The sequence below is a fragment of the Leucopleurus acutus genome (assembly GCF_964270905.1).
Source record: "Leucopleurus acutus genome assembly, chromosome: 5".
In the NCBI taxonomy this organism is placed as follows: Eukaryota; Metazoa; Chordata; class Mammalia; order Artiodactyla; family Delphinidae; genus Leucopleurus; species Leucopleurus acutus.
Window position 1 is genome coordinate 48,418,806 of NC_139147.1, and position 16,242 is coordinate 48,435,047.

Genomic DNA, 16,242 nt, shown 5'->3' on the forward strand with positions numbered 1-16,242 from the left:
ATAAAATGCCCAATGCTCTGGCAGCTTATTTTATTCCTTTCTACAAAGCCTAGGAGAAGAGATATTGTAAGTTAATACAGACTGCAGAGACCAGAATTTCACAAAAACCATATGAATAAGGGCATAATGGCCATTCCACATACCTGGTTTGTTCAATCAGATTTACAGTATACAAGAAGTTGCTGCCTCTATTCCAGTTTATTTTTAGTGCCAAGGTTTTATTAAGTCAAACGACATAAACCAACGGTCCCAAACTATCTTTGCTGTCAGCTACAGGAAACTTTGGTAGGTTTTAGTCTCAGAGGAAGAACTGTTCTCCAGAATCCTCCCAAACCACAGACGACAGTTGAAGTACTTGAGCAGGTTAAGTAAACTTGATTTATCTTAATTCTCAGACAGAGTGCCTTTTCCATAGGAAATCGCTAGACCACATGTATGTCTAGCACACAAAGTGGATTCTTCAGTTTTTTAGCCAAGCAAGGAGACACACGGTCTCAAATAATTTGTCTGACAACAAATCACAGACCACAGACATCGATTCAAAGCAAAAATGGTTTATCAGGACAATTCTACTTGCTGTAAGATGGACCTAGCTTTTGGTTTTATTTTCAGTTCCAGTTTTCCCACTGATTCTGTGCATGGCTTCAGATAGCATAAGATTACATCATTTTAGAGCTGGGAGAGATTTCAAGATCAATTAGTCCACACTTTGTGTCCTTTTAAGCAGTGGTGCACCACAATTTTTTAAGCCATATACTTTATCATTTCTTCCATTCACGGAACTAAATATAATCATAGTGGTCTTTGCAAACAAAGTAGTCGGCTCCGGACAGGAGAGGCTCTTCTTAATATTTTTCTTTTAGTTCAACAAGAGCCACACAATGAGGTTTCATGGGGAAAAAAAATAAGTGGAAAATAAATATTGGAGAGTGGCCTAGATGGGTACTGATTCAGTGGACACTAACATCTCTACATTTTCTTTGTATTTTAGGGGCGGGGGTGAGAGAGGGATCCTCCAAAGAATGTGATAGAGTTGTGCCACAGCCTCTTGCCTCTGTTAACAGATCTCCTGCTTCACCTGACTAAAACAGCTCTGGTTGCCCAAACAGCCCCTCTTCCCTGCGTACATCTGTCACCCCAGCTGCAAGAAGCCATCAGCAAGACCGGGCCTGTCCCTGCTGTGCCGCCCTGGGAGCTGCACCCAGGTTCCTCAGGGCATCCACGCGGTTCCGTTTTCTAGAGACAGAAGCATCTCACACCAGGTGTGCAGCTGAACTCTCCCAGCAGCAAGACACCTGCTGGATGGTCCCATACTGTGGGTTATTTTTTGAGCTTCTGCAGAGTAAATAAAACTTGGCTAAGTCGTTAAAAATGGGCAGGGAGACGGTAGCATCATTGACTGTCTTTTTGATTCTAGAATAGTGTGTGAACACTTAGAATTTTTATTCCCAAAAGCCCTGTAGATCTATTTTCTCTGCCTTGATTCTCCTGGATGTTCTAACACCAAGCCCTACTCCACCTATGTCACTGTGTAACGATTAGCCAGTAATTATCACCTGTTTTTAGAGCTCCTGTTTTTTAGTCAGGACAAATGATGGAAAATACTACTGAAATAAATTCTTTATATGTGTCTCCTAGAATTAGAAAAAAGCTAGATATTCTTTCAGAAGTTATTATCTTCCAGCTTTTCAAACAGGGAATTCCAGAACCTCATGGGGGAATTTTAACAGCTATAATTCAAAGTTTGCTTATTTAGGGAGTTTACTATGTATTTGGACTCAAAATTTTCCTCAAGTAATGAAATGTGACTGAAGTCATTCTTTATAGCTAATAAAAACCACCTGCTAACTGCATCCTGTACATACTTCCTCTTTATTTTACAGGGAGTCTTTTATTAACATTAATCTTGGATCATGGTTGGGGTAGAGAAGATACAATAGAAAGGAACGTTGCCTTAACAACGTAAGACAGTATGAAAAAAGCTTGCATCAAAAGAGCCAACAAACCTAGATTGGGGAACTCGTAGTTTTATTATACTTGCTGTAGCCTTGCTGTCAGTAGTAACTTTGAAGACTACTTATATTTCACCTAAGTTGTGCACGTGGATTTCACATGGAATACTACTGTTCTTTCTTTTCTTGCCGGCCTGCTTCATGCCATCCTATCCTTTACTGTCAAGTTCTTGTCTCAAGTATTCCACGAGGCTTTCTCTCCTCTTCTAAATTGCAGAACCTGGGTGTAAGTCCTACATCGGCATGTTCTTTTATTCTGTGTTACGATGTTTCATGGGTGTTAGTTTTGTTTCCTCAGGTAACTTTAGGCTCAGAAATCTCAAAGTAAATGAAATGATTTGACTTCACTTTATTCTTCCTTGGTTATTTGACTAATAGGGGTTTCAACACATAATTTTAATATTTCAGCTCAAAACATTTCTGCCCATTAGACAGATTAATCTCCATCATACCTCTGAGAGTGCAGAATATATTTACAAGCTCAGTGGGGGCTGGGATCTACTGAACTACTAGACCACCACGAAGTTTCCCATGGCATAGACTAAATAATTTTCATTAGAAAATTTACATCCATGTGTGTTACATTTGTCCCCAGTGTGAGAATGTTCTTTACTTCAAATTACTGATATACAACTTTTAAATCATGACCCATTAGGGACTATCAATATAAAATCCTGGTCAAATCACATTTATGAACATTAACAGTCTTTATATCTGAATGGATTTCATTTAATTGTACCGAACTAAAAATAACATTAAATAAGCCACATACAGACATGCATAGTGGCCCCAACTTTATGCCAAGTTGTAAAACTTGGCATGGAGTTCTGATTACAGGGATTCCTAATCTTAGTTTAATACTGCTTTTTCCAAAGACAAATCCAGAAAGGGCTTCCTTTGGGTTTTGCTCATCTTGGGATAAGGATAGGTTGCAGGGGTCCTCCTTAGAAGGTACACTGATGACAGACAGCAGAGACAAGCAAGACACATAGGAGGAGGGTGGGATAAAGAGGACAAGGCTGTAGCTGAGTCTGAAACAATTACAACCAGAAGCTAGATGTGAACCCCATGACCTGATCGGTCCTGTGATTCCAGAATGAAATCCAGCTCAGCCCACAGGCACGTTTCTCTTATGTACCTATTTGACCAACTAGGTCAGATGCCAGAATGGTACTCATGAAAGAAATTAACAAAAAGTTCTTTTAGTTAGATTTGTTCTACCAGCTGCTATTCATTATAAGTAGCTCTAGTATCAAAAGTGATTATTCCAACTAAATGAAAGACAGAATGAAAATGAAAATGAAAGTCAGAGCAAGGCACTCCCCAGTTACATCCTTTAGGGTCTCCCCATCATTTGACCATGTTTCTTGATCTGGCGCAGAAGGCCCTCCCTAACTTGGCTTCTGCTTCTCTTGGCTTCTACGGCTTCTGGCCACTTTTCGCCCCTCACACTGGTGAAAACAGCCCGTTATTCACCACACACAACCGTGCCATTTCGGGCCACTGCTCTGACATGTGCTATCCTCCCTGACATTCCTTTCTCTTAACAGTCACTTAGCTGGCTCCAGCCTACTCCTCCTTCAAGCCTCAGCCTAGGGGTCGCCTCCCCCCGGAAGTTTTTCCTAATTTCCCCACACTTTGCGACGTGCCGCCCACTCTGGGCTTCTGTCGCCCCTGGTGCAGACTTCTACCAGAACTCTCACCACTTTGTGTAGAATAATCGGTCATTAGCAACCTACTCCACTAGCCTCGAGCTCCTCAAGGGCAGGTACCATGCTTACTCCTGTTTGTAGGCACAACACCAAGCACAGGGCTGAGCACATTGTTGGCACTCAGTAAATGTTAGCTGAATGCAGACCCCATCCTTTTACCAACAAATCAGGTTTAAAATGACACTGGCATTATTCTACCTCTGATTATGAGCTAATAGGTGCACTGTGAAATCCGAGAACAGCCTGATTCAGAAAAGGAATACAATGAACATTTAGAAACTGGATGCCCTTCAATGTACTTTCTGCGTACTACACGGCTCACTTTTTCTTAAGTGGAATAAAAAGCAAGAGACTGCAGAGAAAAGCCAAGTTTTGTAAGCCCAAATCTACCTATTAAAAAGTCCAAATTAAATGACCTTTTCTCTTTTACTCTTTCCTTAAAATAAATTATAGGCTCTCTCCCTGTTAATCTTGCTAAGGAAACAGAACCAAGATCATCAAATAGGCTTTTACTGAAATATATGCTTATTTTGGCTAACTTAATACCTTCCAGAAAATTAGCAGTTGCAAAATTCTCCATATTACAACTCAGAGAACTTAAAAGAAGAAAACATACACTGCTGGAAAAGTGTCGTTTTTGCTGTATAGGACTACGGTTTATATACAGCAAACCATCTATAATGAATTAGATACTTCCTTTTCTCCTGAAAAGATTAGAAAAGTCTCCCTGCTGTCAGAGCCCAAAGAGGCTCTTCTGGGTGTCACAATCAATACCCAATTCAATTCAGTCACATGACAATGAAAGATACAAGAAATAAAACATGAAAAAAAAAATCTCTGATGCTGAAGTTCCAGTCTTCACCTCCACTGATCCTTTTCAACACTGAGGAACTTTATCAAGTTATGAAATACTCAATCTGGAAAAACTCCTGATTGTGTGAAAATTGATCTATGTTGCTTGGGATACTATAACTTAAGATGTCAGGGGTGTTTTTGTTTTGTTTTATACTGAAAGTATAGACAGTTTATCAGACAATGTTTTGGAGCTTGAAGGAAGAAATTGATTTTTCACAGAGAGTGAAATTTAGTCCAGAAATGAATTTAGCACATTGGCTTTATCATGGAAATGCTTGGCTGTATCCATTTGAGATTCTCCTTGAGCAATACATTTGATAATTTAGCCACGTAAAACAAAACAAAAACAAAAAACCCCTTCCCTACTACATTTCTAGAAATGCCTAAGGCCCTTATTTTTCTTGAAATAATAAAATGAACTGATAAAATATTAGGTATTTTAGATTTAAAAAGGAATCACAAAACTATACAGCAAGATAAACAACCTGGTATCAATGTGTAGTAAGGAATGCCAAGAAAAGTTGTTTATTATTGAACAATTGTTAATATTATATATGTCCATTTTCAAAAATCTATTCTCATTGGTCTATATTAAAAAGACCCAAAAGCAAAGGGTTACTGTGTCTGGGACTAGTCTGTAGCTATACTAAGCATTAACTATTACAAACTTTCACCTACATTTGTCACATGGCTTTTGTTTCCTTGCCCCCTCCTTCCAACATGCCAGGCAACTTCTTCTGTGCTTTCAAATCTAGTTTACACCATCCACACTCCAGTTGTCTCTGGTCTATAGACTTTTCCTCCTCTAAATTTTGGTATTTAATATCAATGTTTGATATTAATGGCCTTCTATCTTTCAATGTTCCCAGCTCTACTGTTAACTTACAAGACCATCTTGTCAACTCTTGTATCCCCACCAATAACTTGAGTATTTGTAAACCATGACTCTAGGGGTATCTAGTGCTGGGTATGGAAAGCCAAAGAATGAAATGCAAACTAGACCCTCCCTTAAGATAGAGACGGGTGATGTCATTTTACTCCTTTGTTATGATTTTTGCACTCTCAGAATTCACCTGTAATAGCACTGGTGGCTCACCTTGTGTCTGGTTTTAGATTTTCTACTGTGGAGAAGGTTTGATTTGTAGTTTGAATGGACTTGTTCTTCCCACCGAATGACCCATTTTCTCTGGATATAACTTCATATTCTGAAAAGCAAAAAAAGCCAACAGATACTTGTCTTTATGCTCTGGTGGACTGAATGTTCTCGAAGCTAACCGCATTCAAAGAATGACTCAGGGTTTCTTATTTTTCACAGTCATTTTTAGAGAAATTGGATGAGTGACAGCAGAATCAAAATTTCCTGAGATAAGCAGAAAATTGACCAAATTAAAACAATTTTCCTAAAATGATTGAAATAACTTTTAGCCTGCTTGAAAATTCTAGGTCAATCTAGAAATTGGGATGGTGAAAGGAAAACAGGTTTAAATCTTATCAGCAGTGGCAACTTCCCATATGTGATCTGTGATTTTCAGGTAATGAAAAGACTAGATATACCTTCACATTGTGAAAAACAGTTCTGAGAGGAGAAGGAAGGTATGCAACTTAAAGAGATCTGCTAAATTAACAGGGAGACCATAACCAGAACAAAGATGATCTTTTCGCATCTTATGATACTTTTAACAATCATGTACCACAGGGACAGCAGAACTCTGCGGGGACTTGCTGTTCCTAAGATATGCCTCGCAGGCCACAGTTTGAATCAAGGTACCACATTCCCAATGCATCGCACTATCAATGCTTCCCACCGTAGTGACGGTCCATGTGTCATGATCTTACCAGTGACAGTGTCATTGAGTGGCTTATCCCAGTCCAAGATGACAAAGGAGGGACACCCTTCCACAGTGACAACAGTGAGGTTGGTAGGTGGGTTCTGCGGTGGGCTGGTGGCATTCCCTTCTGTGGCCTCCTCTTTGGGGAATCGCTTGACAGAGTCAGTGATGGAGCAGGGCCTGTTGTCAGGCTTTTGGATATACCTCACGTGAGGACCTAAGACAGAGAGGACATTGAGCATTTTTTTTTTTTTGAGCTTGGAAAAAAGGTGGAGGTGAACTCATAAATAAAATTATCTGTTTGAGGACATTTGATCTAATACTATAAGCAGATGGATGAAAGCAATGATGTGGATGGTTTGAATTTGTGAAAATCCAGAACCCTATCTTTGGGATACACGATATGGATGTTATTGTTGATTTACTTTTCTAAATAGGTTTAGTTTATGCTAATATCCAAAAGTAATTTGGTCTCCCTGAGTGTGGTTTAAACTGCATAATTTATGGAGCATTGGAAACAGTGCTCAAAAGGGTCTTGTCTCAGTACTGGGGAATGATTAACTTTACACTAAACACAGTTCTGGTCCCACCTAATAAATCTTAAAAGCTTGACTCAAAAGGATCAAGTGGTTTCAAGTTATTTAAACTGCATCCCAGAATAAAATACAAGAATATTTTAGGAATAAAAATATTCCCAACTGGATAAAATAAACAGGAAGATATTACCCATAATGAGGAGAAAAATAAATCATTTGAAGCCAACCTGAAACTTGGATAGCTGTAACAATCATCAGACAAGGACAGTAAAACAGTTATCATCACTATAATCCACATGGTCGAGAGTTAAGAAATGGAAGCTATAAAAAAGACCCAAATTAAATTTCTAGAGATCTTTAAAGGAGGCAGACAAGAAAAGACATGCTATACATAGAACAACAAAGAAGGATTATGGCAGATTTCTCATCGGAAAGAATGCAAGTGAGAAGGCAGTAGAGCAATGTATTTCTCTACTAAAAAACAAAAACCAAAACAAAAAACCTTATCATCTAGAATGCTATAACTGGTGAAAATATCTCTAAAAAAAACAAAAGCAAAAGGACAAAAAAAAAAGCAAGATACTTTTTAGACATATAAAATCTGAAAGAATTCATGACCAGCAGACCCACTCTACAAGAAAGTCCTTCAGGTGGAAGGAAAATGATGCTGGATGGAAATATAGCACTTGAAACAGTAACTACATAGGTAAATATACACAGTAGTTTTCTTATTAAATTCTCTCTGAAAGACAATTTGTTGTTTAAACAAAAATATTAACAATTTAGTGTGATGTATATAACATGTAAAAGTAAACTATAATGACAATAGCCCAAAGGCCAGGACGAGAGAAAAGCTGCTATACTAATGTAAAGTTCTTACACTATTTGTGAAGTTGTAGGATATCACTGGAAGATACTGTGGTAAGTTAAAGACACATTCTATAAACCCCAAAGCAATCACTAAAATAACAAAACAAAAAAGTTATAGGAGTAGGACAACAAAAAAAGATAAAATGGAATCATAAAAATAGTCCAAAAGAAGGCTGAAGAAAAAGGAAAGAGGGAACAAAGAATAGATGGGACAAATAAAACACAAATAGCAATATGATGATAGACTTAAACCTAACCATATCATTCGTCATGTTAAATGTAAGGTTCTAAACACCCAAAATAAAATGCAGAGATTGTCAGACTGGGTGAAAAAGCAAGATCCAACTATATGATACCTATAGGGACAATATTTTAAACAAACAGACTAACAGGTTAAGAGTAAAAGGATGAAAAGAAGAGATACCATGATAACACTTATCAAAAGAAAGCTTGAGTGGATATATAAATATCAACAAATTAGATTTTAGAGCAAAGAATATTACCATAAACACAAAAAGGTCACTTCATAATAATAAAGGACCAATTCCTCAGGAGTTTATTACAACCCTAAGTAATTTAGGTCTATATCTAAATACAGACCTTTAATATACATGTAGCAAAACTTGATAGAACTGTTAAGTAGAAATAAATTCACAATTAGAGCTAGAGATTTCAGTACTCTTCTCTCATTAATCGACAGAACAGTAGACAGAAAATCGCTAGGGATATAAAAGAATTGCACAATACAACCAAGCAAACTGACCTAACTGACATTTTTATAGAACACTTGTTATGGACTGAATTGTGTTTCCCTAAAATTCCTATGGTGAAGACCTAATTTCCAATGTGAGAAACCAAAGATACCTTGATCTCAGACTTCTGGTCTCCAGAACTGTGAGAAAATAAATTTCTGTTGTTTAAGCCACCGAGTCTGTAGTATTTTGTTATGGCAGTCCTAGCAAACCAATACAACATTCCACTAAGAAAAGCAGAATACACATTCTTGTCAAGTACACAGAGAACATATACTAAGATAGACTATATTCTGGGCCTTAAAAAATGTCTCAATAAATGTGAAAGTGTTCAAGTAATACAGAGTATCTGACAACAATGGAGTTAAATTAGAAATTAGTAACAAAACGATTTCTAGAAAATCTTGAAATATTTGGAAATTAAATAACATACTTCTAATAAGTCAAAGAAGAAACCAAAAGGGAAATTAAAAAGTATTTTGAACAGAGTACAGATGGAAACACAACATATCAAAAATTTTTGGATGCTGCTTAAATAATATCTAGGGGAAAATTTGTAGCACTAAATTCCACATCTGAAAAGAAGAGAGGGCTCAAAATCAATGAGCTCATCTTCTACCTTAAGAAATTAGAATAGAAGAGCAAATGAAACTCAGATTAAGCAGAAAAAGGAAACAATAAAGATCAGAGTAAAAAATAAATGAAATAGAAAACAGAAAAATAACAGACAAAATCAATGAAAAAAAGTCGATCTTTTCAGAAGATCAAAAGAATTGATAAACCTACAGCCTGACTTGTTAGGCAAAAGAGAAAAAAAAAGACACACATTGTCAATAGAAGGAATGAGAGAGGTGACATCACTACAAATTATACAGATATCAAAGTAAGAAGAGAATATGAATAACATTATGCCAATAAACTTGACAATTTAGAGGATATGGACCAATAACTTGAAAGACAAAAATTACCAAAGTTCACTATGGAAAAAAATATTCTAAATAGTCCTGTACCTATTAAAGAAAGTGAGTTACATGTAAAACCCTTCTCACAAGGAGAATATCAGGCTCAGATGACTTTACTGGTAAATACTAACAAATATTTAGGAAAGAAGCAACACCAGTTCTAAACTCTTTCAGAAAATTGAAGAAAAATTCAGCATCATTTTGATACTAAAACTTGACTTAGACATTACAAGAAAACTACAGACCAATGTCCCTCACTGAATATAATTCTAAACAAAATTTTAGCAAATTAAATCCAACAATATATTAAAATGAGAATGCACTATAACCAAGTGGAATTTGTCACTGGAATGCAAAGGTAGCCTACAACTCAAGAACAATTACTTTATCACATTAACACACTAAAAAAGGAAAACCACATAAGCATCTCAATAAAGTCAGAAAAATTATTAGACATAATCTAGCATTCATTTCTGATAATGACTCTCACCAAAGCAGGAATAGAAGAAAACTTTTTCAACACAGTGAGGGGCATCTATGAAAAACCTACAGGAAGCACCATACTTAATGGTGAAAGGCTGAATGCTTTTCCCATAATATAAGGAACAAGAAAAAGATACCTATCCTCACGATTTCTATTCAATATTTCACTAGAGGTTCTAGTCAGTACAGAAAGGCAAGAAAAAAAGATACTTAAGCTGGAAAGGAGGAAGTAAAACTTTCTCCTCAGATGACATGATTCTGTAGGTAGAAAATCCAGTGTATCTACAAAAAGACTACAGAGGTTTGCAAGGTTTCAGAATACAAGCTCATTGAATGAAAAACAATTGTTTTCCTATATACTAGCAATGAACAATTAGAAACTGAAATAAAAAATGCTACTTTTATGGTTTTCTTTACATGGAAAACTACAAAACATTGGTGAGAGAAATGAAGAACACCTAAATAAATGGTGAGATATACCATGTTCATAGGTAATAAGACTTAATACTGTACAGCTGTCAATGTTTCCCAGTTGACCTACAGATTCAATGCAATTCTAATAAAAATATAAACAGGCTATTTTTTTTAGGCATTGAGAAACTCATTCTAAAATTCAGATGGAAATATAAAAGGACCTAGAGTCACCAAAACAACTTTTAAAAAATAAGAACAATGTTGGAAGACTAACATAACCTGATCACAGTGCTTATTATAAAACCAGTGATCAAGACACTGTGGTACTGATGGAAAGGTAGATAAATAGATCACTGGAACAGACTAGAAAACCCCAAAATAGTTCCACATATATAGGGACAATTGATTTTTGACAAAGGTACAAATTAAATTCAGTGGAGAAACAACAGTTTTTTCAAAAAATGATGCTGGAATGATTTGGATATCCATAAGTGAGAAAATAAATGCATTCATACTTTGGGTCATATAGAAAATTTGACTCAATACAGATCATAGACCTAAATGTAAAAGTAGAAGACTTCTAGAAGGAAACAGAGGAGGTCTTTGTGACCTTTGATTAGTCAAGGACTTCTTAAATATAACATAAAAGATACAATCTATATATAAAAAACCAAATTGATAAACTGAGCTTCATTAAAATTAAAAAAGAGAAGCCAAACACTGGGAGAAAATACACACTGCAAAGTGTGTATCTGAAAAAGGTCTTCAATCCAGAAAATATGAACACTCTTAAAACTCAATAATAAAAAAATAAGCAACTCCATAAAGAATAGACAAAAAAAATTGAACAGACACATCAAAAAAGATATACAGATGGCAAATAAGGACATGAAAGGATGTTCAGCATCCTTAGTCATTAGGGATATGCAAAATAAAATCACAATCAGATACTACTACACCTTTACTAAAATGGCTGAAATTAAAAAGACTGACCATAGCAAGTGTTGGCAAAGATGTGGAGGAACTGGAACTCTCATATACTGTTGGCACAAAGGTAAAACAGTACAACTGCTGTGGAAAACAGTTTGGCAGTTCCTTAAAATGTTAAATGTCCATTTATGTACAATCTAGCCATTCTCCTTGTTGGAATTTGTCCAAAAGGAATGAAAGCATATGTCTACACAAAGACTTGTACATGAATGGTCATAGCAGCTTTATTAGAACAACCCAAATGTCGTGAACAGTTTTAATAAATTAGTATATATCCATATAATAGAATACTAGTCAGTAATAAAAAGGAATAAACTACTGATACATTTATCAACATGGATGAATCTCCAAATAATTATGTTGAGTGAAAGAAATCACACACAAAAAGTTCATACTGTATTTTTTTCATTTATATAAAATTTCCAAAAATGCATACTAATCTATAATATAGTGACCTAGGGACTAGAGGTTGGGTGGGAGGAGTGAGGAGGAGGGATTATAAAGGTACATGATGAAACTTTTGGAGGTGGTGCATGTATTCATTATCTTGATTGTGACGATATTTCATGGGTATATACATATGTTGAAATTTATCAAATTTTATACTTCAGAAAAACATATCACAAAAGGAAATACTGGGTTCTATATCATATAATCTCTCTTTTACTGTGGTAGATTAGATTACTGTTCAAAAACATTCTCTAACATTCTCTAACAAACTCCGCACTCCCAATGCAGGGGGCCTGGGTTTGATCCTTGGTCAGGGAACTAGATCCCACATGCTGCAACTAAGAGATTACATGCTGCAACTAAAAAGATCCTGCATGCCGCAATGAAGATCCCGCAAGCAGCAACAAAGATTCAACGTGCTGCAACTAAGACCCGGCGCAGCCAAACAAATAAATAAATATTTCAAAAACATTCTCTATATCCATGGAAGGAGTATACTTCCCCAATCTTTGTTATGAGCTTGCCTATGTGACTTTCTTTAGCCATTGAATATTGGCAGGTATAACACAAGAAGGAGCTTGAAATGTGGTCACGTTTTTGGACTCCCCCTCTCTTCACTTTGTACTGTCATGAGAATAGCTTCTCTTGGGTCACTGTTAGTCCTTCATCCTGGGCACCAAAATAGACAGATGTGGAGCAGACCTGAGCCCAACCTATAAGAGGCCCAGCTGTACCTGTTGCTAGAAGTAGAACCACCCAGCCAAACACATGGTAGATCAGCTGACCTCCAGGCAATTTGTAGACACATGAGAAATAAATCCTTTTTAGAGTATGCTACTAAGATTTTGTGGTTGTTTATTACACAGCAACAGCTGACTGATACATCCACCAAAGATAGCTTTGTTAAAATGGAGATTTGGAGCCAGTCATACATACCTTTGAATCTGGGCTTCCCAAGAGGATCAGTTTCTCTTGTTGGACTTGAGCTAAAGTCAGTCATATTACCTGAGAATGGAAGATACAATGAAAAAGTAGTAAAACTATAAATATTTAATACATATGCCTCCTAGTCAATTCCTTGTAATTTGATTTCAATTATTATTTGTATTACTATACATATTATCCACACTAAAAGGCCTTTAATTGTGTCCTGCTGGTGCCCTTCAGTGTAATAAATAATGATTCAAAGATTACAACCAAGTAGCTAATACTCATTAATAAATTAAGATATTCGTAATTAGTAATGACATGCGATTTAGTAAGAAGCACTGGGTAATCTAGATCTTTTTAGGAAGACTTTCCTAAAGATCTTGGGAACTTCATTCTATGTCTGCAAAGGGAAGGAGCACATTCTATAATAAAACATTAGAAATAAGTATAATTTTTAAATTAAAAAATTCATAGCAATCATAAAATTGAGTAAAATAGATGATCCAGAATTGGGACTCTTTTCTCCCTAGTTTGAAATCCTTTAGTACTTCGTAGCTAAGCATCCAGTGGGAAGTGACTGATATACTAACCAAGATCTTCTCCTGAGGCAGGAGCTGTTGGTTGCTTTTTATCTGTCTCTGTTCTCTCCAAGGGGGCTTCAGTAGGTCTGAGTGTTGCCCTCAAGGGTGGGGAAGTTACTCGGTCTGATGAAATGATTCCTGTAATGTAGAGCCAAAGGATTCAGGCTTTATAGGGAGCCCTGCTGAGTTCCCCATTTATTTACTCAATAAATATTTATTAGCGCTTACCATGTGGCTTGGCACTATATGCCAGGATTAGAGAGAAAATAAGACCTGGTGTCCTTGATCGGGAGAGATGTGTGAGCCAAATTATACTGAAGCATTATAGATATTGTGAAAACATGGGATAAGGTCTCAGAGAGGACAAGTCTACAGGGAAAGATGATGAGTGTTGGGTGGGAGGAGGGCAGGAATGCCTTCCCAGAGGATGTACCAATAAAGAGGAGAAGTGATCAGTAGGTAAGCCTGAGAGCTGTATTCTAGTCAGAGGTTGCAGGAAGAACCAGGTCAGGGAAGCATGAAATCACATGGCGTGTTGAATTTGAAGGGGTGAGAGCCAAGAGTGCCAGGAGCAGTGAGAGCAGAGTACGGAGGGGCCGGGAAGGGCAGTTCATGAAGGGCCTTGCATACCATGGATTTAGATATTATTTTTAGGTGATAAGGAGCCATTAAAAGATTTTCACTAGGGAAGTAACATGATCAGATGAGGAGAGGGTGAACAGTTAAGTTGCAAGGCTGGTGGCAGAGAGAGAAATCAAGAGATTAAAGCAGTTGCGTAGGCAAGGGCAGAGGAGGTGAACAATGTAAGAAGCAGTGAGACTGGATGGAAGGGGTTTTACATGAGAAATGTCAAGGGGATGGAGTGGCCTCACTGCAGATTAACTGGCAGGCATGGGAGATGGCTGGGGGGGGGAAGAAGAAGAAGTTTCTAAGGTAATGTCTGTGATTCTGGCCTGTAGCTAGAACAGTGTCACCCTGAGATGCTATATTCAACAATGTCTCCTCCACTCTAAAAACACCTATAGGTCTCCCAAACGGGATGCATCCCAAGGTCTAGGCAAGTATGGGTAGAATAGAGTGGAGGCTAGATTAGGTTTTATAGTCCTCCTGGGAAAAGGAATCATTCTCAGACAATAGGGAGTCAAGGGGTACAAGACTGACCCAAGGACTGTGGCCCAGCACAGAATCACGGATGAGCCATTCAGATGGGCTGCTGGTCCAGCCCCTGCAGACTTATGCTCCTGGTCCTGGTGGGAGTAGGCCCCAATGAGAGGGTGAGTGAAAACCATGAGACACTGCACTGCAGCCTGAAGGAGCTTTTTAGAGGGTGCAGAGCAGCACTCGTCCTGGCAAGGAGAGCGGGACTGAGAGGCCTCGGTAGATCTGGAGATAGGGGACAGGTGGAGATGCCTCGTAGTAGCCTAAGACTGTTCTCAGAGGCACATGTGCAAGAAGGCTTGTGTTCAGAGGACTCCCAGAACATTGAGTTGATTTCCTGAATTCCGTACGCACTTGCTGTGATGGTCATCAGGCCAAATCTGTATAACTGACCTCATTTGTGTTTGGCTCTTCAGTGTAGTCATTTCTTTTGAGTTAGAGGTGGAAAGCATGGGGCAGGGAGGGCACCAGAGTGAATCTCAGAAGTGGGATGTGTTTATACCATCCCACAGGCTGGGTGAGTTATACCAAAGCTACACTTCTTGATGGCAGTGAGCAAGGTTTCATATGGCAGGAACCAAGGCCGTGGAGGTGCAACTGAAGACACGCAGCCTTGTAGGGGAGCTCTGTGGTGGGAGGTTCCCCTGACTCTTCCATGGGGGAAACTGAGGCATCACTTTCAGTCTGAACTAAAAGCTACAGAAATTCAAGTCACAGCTGCCCCAGGTTACAATTAATGAGGAAAACCTGGTCTCCTCACTGGGGCCATGTCGCTAGGCCTGGACCCAGGAAGGCACCATCAGCATGGATGAGAGGCTGATTCCTCTTTCAGCTGATGGAAAAAACAATCTAGAGACCACTGTCCCCTTGCTACCTCATGACAGCTTCTCCATCACCACACCCTCCTTCATCCTGTGAAAAGAGTGACAGCCATTCTCTTTCTCAGAAATCCTTATCAGTTTCATCTTTCACAGCTGTCCTTAACACTGTTATCCTGATTCTGACTACAGAATATTTAGGAAGTAGAGATGAAGGAAGAGGGAGGAAAAATGGGAACATGATCTGATCTGCTGGTAGGTCCACTGGAAGAAACTTTAAGAAAAGTGAGGTGAATCTTTGCTCTGAACTAGGTTCACTGATTCTTAATTTCACTCACTTATTCACTCAATGATTACTGGATTCACTCAATGAGCACTGGATTTGGTTCTGGGAATTCAGAGAAAATGTCACCTGTCATCAAAGAGCTCATGATATAGTAGGGGAAGACAAGTACACAAACAAATAGGTATAAAACAGTGGTTTGCTCTAATAGAGGTATGTTTCAAGGAAAAGTAGAACAGAGACGCAATGCTAAGTCTCCTTTGGGGAGCTAGAGAAGGCTTCTTCAAGACAAGGATGAAGTACAAGTATCCCAGGTGACTCGGAGTGGTCATTCTATGGGAAGAAGACAACACATGCCCTAGGATAGAGGCATGTGAGCAAGCTGAGAGGCAGCTTGACTTTAAAATATATTCCTGCCTTGTTGCACAGACTAGACCTGCTCAGTCACCCTGAGTATTCCAGTTCCCAATCTTTCCCCTTGCACCGTAATACTGGGGTCAGCATGAAGGCTGGTGGACAGGGGAGCTATCAATGAGATGTAAAAGATTCTATCTCAAGAGACAGGATGATGAGTGGACAACATTTTCCATTACACCTGGTGGGTTGG

General features: G+C 38.1%; 1 protein-coding gene across 1 annotated transcript in view; it reads right to left on the minus strand.

Annotated features, from left to right (window-relative positions):
- The window catches only part of ABI3BP (ABI family member 3 binding protein), a 259,008-nt gene that overhangs the window by 20,434 nt on the left and 222,332 nt on the right, over window positions 1-16,242 (minus strand). Inside the window, exons 58-61 of the mRNA XM_082839240.1 lie at window positions 13,386-13,514; window positions 12,802-12,870; window positions 6,416-6,625; window positions 5,676-5,784 (exon numbers count right to left, since the gene is read on the minus strand). Of these exons, the coding sequence (XP_082695366.1) occupies window positions 5,676-5,784; window positions 6,416-6,625; window positions 12,802-12,870; window positions 13,386-13,514 (517 nt within the window). The remainder of the gene's footprint in view (window positions 1-5,675; window positions 5,785-6,415; window positions 6,626-12,801; window positions 12,871-13,385; window positions 13,515-16,242) is intronic.